The sequence below is a fragment of the Cupressus sempervirens genome, chromosome 9 (assembly GCF_028749045.1).
Source record: "Cupressus sempervirens isolate cs-2001-9-10 chromosome 9, ASM2874904v1, whole genome shotgun sequence".
NCBI lineage: Eukaryota > Viridiplantae > Streptophyta > Pinopsida > Cupressales > Cupressaceae > Cupressus > Cupressus sempervirens.
In genome coordinates, this window is record NC_143126.1 from 684,393,574 (window position 1) to 684,400,814 (window position 7,241).

Here is a 7,241-nt window from a genome sequence, read left to right on the forward strand (position 1 = left end):
TTGCAAAGATTTTAGTGTGCTCATAGACTGGAAGGAACCTATAAATTGGAGCCACAACAGAGCCAATTCCAAATGCATATCCAGATCTAGAGTCAGTCATTTATCTTTAATCCATTCCCATTCAGTCCCAGCAACGCGCTAATAGCGTCAGGAAGCTCCATGCATGAATCAGAAGAAAATGGATAGATCTGGTTAGGAAAGTACATATTGGACCAAAATATTTCAGAAATAGAAAAGAAGACACCCCTAAAACACTCCCATCAAGCACCATTAACAATGAAAAGTATTATAAAATATATATATCAAATAGATTTTGAATCCAAATCTAAATCTAAATCAAACAGGCAAGACTAAACTATTAAATGCAAGCCTAAATAGTTATGAACAGAATTCTAAATCTAAATGAAATTAATTAAAATTGAAATCTAAATCAAAGTAGAATATTATAACTAATTTTGAATTTCAATTTACATCTACATTTAAATCTAAATGAAAATATAAATAAAAAATAGAAATCTCACCTGCAAAAATGTTACTCCAAAACTTCAATTTACTCCTATTCAAAAACTCCAATCTAATCCTCCAATAACCTCCACCTCTTCCTTCCTGCAAAAACATAAAATGAAAATGAAATGAGGAGCCTTGGTTTTATAACTTCTGAGAGGCTCCTCATATCCCCCAACAGACGTCTCTTCACATTCCACGAATTTGTTTCAAATTCCCCCACTCCCCGCAAAAAAAAAAAGCATGAATGTGCATGCAGAATTATATTTAACAAAAAAAAAATCATATTGAAATTATTTCGCCCCTATTCTTTCGAGCCCTACTTTTTCGGGCCCTACTTTTTCGGCCTCCATTTGGCTTCCTATTATTTCGGCCAGCTATTATTTCGGGAATTCTTTTTTAATATTTAATTTGGAAGTTTGTAACTGCTCCCAAATCTTTTTTATTGACAAGGAATCTTGACATATTCCGTGCTGCCATTGTATAGAACACCTCTCGGCGTAACCAGCTATTATTTCGAGAATTCTTTTTTAATATTTAATTTGAAAGTTTGTAACTGCTCCCAAATCTTTTTTATTGACAAGGAATCTTGACATATTCCGTGCTGCCATTGTATAGAACGCCTCTCGGCGTAATAAGAAAATATAAAATCCCACAAGAATTGTTCTTTAAAATCCGTACACTATTTGTATGTATAATTATTAAAAAAAATGACTCTTTATTAAGACATACAAAATTAATTGTTCAATGTATTATGTCAAATTTTGTTCTAATATTTATTAATAATTAAATTGTTCATTCTAATAATTAATTAAATTTAATAATTGAAAACAATATATTTAAATAAATTAATATAATAAAATAATTAAACAAATACCATCTCAGTGCAATAGGCTCGAGAAGGATACCTCTCCACCTTTTTAAATATAAAAAAAATTATAAACTAGTAATAGCACCCTTTTATAAAAGCTGAACCTTTATGTTGTGCCTTGTTTATTGTCTTCAAGACACCAAACTTTAGTTGTATGTGAACACAAATTAGAAAAAACTGTGATATTTTAAAATTCTGGGAAGAGGCGATGACGAAAAATCGAGATAAAGCAAATCAATCATCTATAATTTTGCCGAGGGACGTGTAAGCATTTATAACAGTGCGCCAGCAAACGTAACTACAAGGATGGAAAATCAGCAGAAATCGAGGGAAATGGCTGTATTTCCATTAATTAATACGAAAAATGACACTTCCAAAAACGCGGCGGGAGAAAAGAAAAATCGCTACATGCAAATTCTCTTGCATTCTATTCAAGCAATATCAATTGTCTTTCTATACTGTAAATTCTTATTATGCCAAGTACAGACGCAAGATTTATTGAGCGTTTGAGACATTGTTTGTAGGAGTTGTCGAAGATTCTAGCCTTATTTTGAATCTTTCTTATGCAGAGCCTATATACATATTCTTATGCACATAAACGCCTAATTCTGGCTCAGTAGTTTTTTGAATTCTGTACTTGACAATGGCGACTCCCAGAGAGCATATTGAAGAGATAAGAAGAACCAAATTTTCCATAGGCGGGGAAGAAAACCCCCTTACAGAAGATTTGCATCATGCTGTCAGAAATCTCTCAGCGGAACTCTACACCAAGGACATCCATTTTTTTATGGAGCTTATACAGGTAGCTTTCTGGGTGATATATTCAAATTGTTTCTGCTTATTTTTGACATTACCACTTTTTAACTGGAAAATTAAGGTCAGGGTGTTTCTGATTTGGCAGAATGCAGAAGACAATGAATATGCAGACGATGTTGAACCATCCTTGGAATTTGTGGTGACGGGCAGAGATGTGACTGGTGTGGGTGCCCCTGCTACTCTCTTGGTCTTCAACAATGAGAAGGGTTTTACTCATCGAAACATTGAATCCCTCTGCAGTGTTGGAAGATCCACCAAGAAGGGTAAAAGACAGGGAGGGTACATTGGAGAAAAAGGTACCTTCTCTTGCGCCTTTAAAATGCTCTGTTTTCCTTCTATGAAATTTGTTTTGCTGCAGTCATAGGAGGCCTACATTTAAAGCTTTTCCCAAATGAATTGAAGATATAAATATTGATAGGTAATTTCTTTTGATAGGTATAAATCTTGGTTTGTTTGAATGAATGGTGAAGATTTATATTTATTTTTATCCATCTCAAAGGATTCTTATTTTCTTTTAAATTTCAGGAATTGGATTCAAGAGTGTTTTCTTGGTGACGAATCAGCCTTATATTTTCAGCAATGGATACAGAATTAGGTTCAATGAAGTCCCTCCATCTGGGGTTAAAATTGGGTATATAGTCCCAGAGTGGATGGACAAGCCAAATATTGAAGATCTCAAAAGCATATATAGTAGTCAATGCCAAGGTGAGCTTCCCAATACTGTAATAGTTCTCCCTCTACGCCCCGAGAAGGTTGAAGGTGTGAAGGAACAGCTAGCAAACATTCATCCAGAAGTCATTTTGTTTATGTCCAAAATAAAAAGACTCTCTGTCCGTGAAGATAGCCAAAACCAAAATCCCAGGGTGAATGCAGTCTCTGTGTCCCAGGAAATAGCATTTGAGAATGTGAAGGATGAAGGAAGTGAATCATTTACTCTCCATCTATCGGCACAGGATAATGGGAAATTGAATGGGGAATGCAGTTATTACATGTGGAGGCAAAGGTTTCCAGTGAAAATGAACAATCAGGTAGAGGAGAGAAGAGACATTGACCATTGGGTGATAACACTTGCTTTTCCCCGTGAAGATCGAGTTACCACAGGCAATAAGGCAGGTGCTGGTATTTATGCCTTTCTTCCCACAGATATAGTCACTGGATTCCCCTTCATAATTCAAGCAGATTTTCTGTTGTCATCCTCAAGGGAAAGCATTCCTTGGGATAACAAGTGGAATAAAGGGATTCTTGACTGTATTCCCTCAGCATTTTGTGCAGCTTTTCTTGTTCTTATGAAGAGTGTGAGAGGGGCTCCAGCCTCTGCAAGATCATATTGTTACAAATATCTCCCCATTGATATCCCCTCTCATCTGCAGCTAAGACGAATTCGGGAAGACATCCAAACCAAGCTCAGGACAGAAGAAGTTGTCTTATGTGAACCTGAAAATGCCTATTGCAAGCCAAGTCAAGCTCGCAAAATACTTCCGGGGTTTAGGAAAATATTAGAAAATGCTACTGAAGAAGGGTTGGAAAAGCCCATTGGTTTGTGGTCTGATGGAGTATTCATAATACACTCATGCCTGGATAAATCAAGTTGCCTGGATTTCTTGGGAGTGGCCGATGTGCAAGACGAATGGTACTCTACATGTATTCAAAGTACCCTTGGTTGGATTGCAGAGCTTTCTGAGGATTTATATGTGCAACTCCTTTGCTTTATTGCTCAACGTTGGAAGAGAGGAATTCCAAGCTCTCTCCAGCATTTTCCTCTTTTTAAGTTTGGCAATGGCTCCTCTGGTGTGGGATGGGCAAGTCTGACAATGGCTCTTTCTAATGGAAACAAAATATACATTTCCTCAGAAGAAAGAGATATTGCATGGTTGACAAGGTGGAACAAAGTGCTTGGAAGCGCTCAACGTAACAAATTCATGCCGAAAGCAACACAGATGGCCATGAAGAGCTTGAAACTTACTGAACGGTCACGATTGCAGGAATGGCTAGATCGATGTGCTAAGATCACCAATCTTTCTATTTCAAGTTTTAGTAAGCAGCTCTTGGAAGATGTTAAGGCATCTAGAAATAAGGAATTTATAATCTGTGTGGCTCAGTTTTTGCATTTCTCAACTGTCAATGGTTATATGGATTCAACACAGATGCTCATTTTGTGCAAGGAATTGCCTGTAGTTACTGAGTCGGGACACATTGTAAGGAGTTGCAATGCCAAACTTGTGCCTGCATGTATAGGCAAGTGGCACAAGCTATTAGGAGACAATCCATGGGTTCCAGAAGGAATTGTTGCGCTGTCATCTGCTTACATGAAAGCAAATGCAAGTGGACTAAGTGGGGAAACGAAAGAGGAGCTCGAGTTGTTTATGAGAAATGGGCTTGGAGCAGTGGACATCCCCGAGCTGAAGCCTCCCAATGCTCCATTGCCTGCAGTTTCCTCTCCTCTCACTGGAGATCAAGCTGTTTTGCTTTTAGAGTGGATTCAATCTTTGGCCAACTCCCTGCCTAAACGATTCCAATGTTGTATCATGGAAGGAAAATGGCTAAGAACCCACCGAGGGTATGAGTCTCCAAATTTATCTTTTATGTACAATACTGAATGGTCATTGGCTGGTATAAAGTTAAATGACCTTCCTTTTATACAGTACAATTTCTACAAGAGGAACATGAATGACTTCGAGAATGTCCTCAAGCAGATTGGGGTGGTTGTTGAGTTTAAAAAGGGATGTGAAACGGTCGGTAAAATACTTCAAATGCACACAGATTTGAAAGTCATAACAAGGCTCTACAAATATCTTCACCGTTTCCATTGGAAGCCTAGCAAATCGATCCCTCTCAAAATTTGGATTCCACATAGTTATGGGCTTGCAGGTGAGTGGAAGGATTCAAAATTGTGTGTAGTGCATGATGACAATTGCCTCTTCCATGGCAGGTCACAAATCCTGGAAAGGTATTATGAAGACACTCTACTTCCCTATTTCTCTAGTGATCTTGGTGTGTCTCTACATCCTACGATTGAGGACTACTTGAATTTGTGGCAGTGCTGGATAATGAGTAATCGCATAGTAACTGAGCAGGAATGTTGTTTAGTTTGGAGGAATGTTTTAAAGGAGTGGAGTAAATCACCTTCAGATATAAAAGGAAAGTTAGGAAAGGAAGGTCTAAAGTTCCCAGCTCACACAAGCGATGCACACATTCAATTATGTGCGCCTAATGAAATTTTTATTCCTGATGATCTTACATTGAACGAGTTATTCAAAAAATCTTCCACAGAGATCAAATTTGCATGGTATCCTAACCCTTCAGATCCTGAAATACCATTGGACTCATTGTTCTCAATGTATGAGTCTCTTGGAGCTCTAAAAATATCACAAGCAGTAGAGAAAAGGGAGTTGTCTCTTTCAAATGATATCTCTTTGCAAAGGCTTCAAGCTAGGAAGGGTTTGTTTGGAATAGGTTTGTATATGATTATCCTTGGATATCTTGCGAATCCTGTCAACAAATTATCAGCAGATAAAAGACATCAAATTGTGAGAGCTCTTTTGGAGTCTTCAGCTTATGAAGCCGTTCAACCCTTTGCAGTTATGTACACTTTGACAGTCATAACTGAAGATAATGAGACAGAGCACATTAATGTGACTGTACACTCTCCTGTGCGTTGGGAGAAGAATAGAAGGAGGATCCTGATACAGAAATCTTATTCACAAAAGCAAAAGACAAAAGTATCCTTGGCAACTCAATTTGCTGAGGTAATTTCAAAGGGCCTATTATCAGAACATCCACATCTTGTTGGAGGTCTGTGTGAGATGTTGAAGTTTGGATGCACCGTAAGATTTAATGCCGATATAGTCAATGATATGCTCCAGAGTAAAAACCTCCAAATTTTTAAAGAAGATGAGAGTTTCCTTTCTGAATATTTTCCAATTGAAGGCTCAGTTGAGCTATATATTCCAAGAAGTTGTCAGGGGTCTTCTACTTCTAGCATGGTAAGCGGGAAGAGTTTTGAGGCATCAGCTATGCCAGCCAAGTCAACACAGCAACTTTCACCTGATTTTATACAAGGTTGGGAGAACAGATTGCAGCATTTTAGGGAAGAAATTGACAATATGAAAGACGGCTCACCAGATTCTTTGAAAACTAATCTGGTGAAAATGTTATTCCCTTCAAAATCTCCAGATGAAGAGCAGCTGGAAAGCAATTCAGGTCTGAAGGTGATAGGGGATTCCTGTCTCAAAATGCTTATTGTTTCTGAAGTTCTTGGCGCCCATGAAAGCTATAAGCCGATGCCATTTAAACTGGAAGATTTACTGCGTAATGAAGTTTTAGAATCAGGGAAATGCTTTGGCATTGAGTATGATTTGGAGATGCTCAAGGCTATTGCAGGAGCTGCCACTTTGAAGTTCTTCAGAAACAGAGACTGAGGTCGCTGGTAATATCTGTCAAAATAAAAGTAGTAGTTTTGCTGTTAGAAATAAGTTGGGCAAAAGCATATCGGCCCTATTTCTTCAGAAATTTCCCGATGAATTCTGAGCATTTGAGAAGTATGTTTGCTCGCCATGTTGAGCTTCAGTTCATAATAGGTGATGTTTAGATTTAGTTCGCAAGGCCAAATGTCATCAAGCCTTTAAACACTCGAAAGAAACATAAAACGTTCTTTGTCTGGTGCCGCATCGTGAAATATGGTTCATCTGTTGATCTAATCTTTGGGCTTTTAATTTTTTGTACCAGTAATTAGCGTTACATTTTGGAGTAATATTTGAGATCAGGTGGGTTTCTGTAATTTGTAGGTCATTCTTTGAAGTTTCTGTTTTAAATTTATGAAAGTCGGTTTCTTGAATGGATGTGTGTCTGAAATCGTTCCAATGATCCAGACATGTTCTGTTTCAACCTCTAGCAAATGTGTGTTTTATGCCAAAAAATGGCCAGGCTTGCAAGCGAAGGATGCCAATTTTGTGGGCATGGATTCTCCATTGAAGCGCCCTCGTACACTCAACAAATATGTTGGTTCATCGGCCCTCGTACACTATGAATATGCTGGAGGAGAGTTGGGTTT

The 7,241-nt window shown here is 37.9% G+C and overlaps 1 protein-coding gene across 1 annotated transcript; it reads left to right on the forward strand.

Moving 5' to 3' along the window:
- The first annotated feature begins 2,018 nt into the window (after positions 1 to 2,018).
- LOC149540576 (uncharacterized) lies at positions 2,019 to 6,609 on the forward strand. The gene is made up of 3 exons (XM_089802716.1): positions 2,019 to 2,177; positions 2,277 to 2,487; positions 2,717 to 6,609. The coding sequence occupies exons 1-3, from the start codon at positions 2,019 to 2,021 to the stop codon at positions 6,607 to 6,609; spliced, it is 4,263 nt and encodes a 1,420-aa protein (XP_089658842.1).
- Positions 6,610 to 7,241: the final 632 nt, after the last annotated feature.

Coding starts and splice junctions, on each gene's coding strand:
- LOC149540576 (XM_089802716.1), top strand. CDS start 2,019: ATGGCGACTCCCAGAGAGCATATTGAAGAGATAAGAAGAACCAAATTT. Junction 2,178..2,276: donor TTTTTATGGAGCTTATACAG/GTAGCTTTCTGG, acceptor CTGATTTGGCAG/AATGCAGAAGACAATGAATA. Junction 2,488..2,716: donor AGGGTACATTGGAGAAAAAG/GTACCTTCTCTT, acceptor TTTAAATTTCAG/GAATTGGATTCAAGAGTGTT.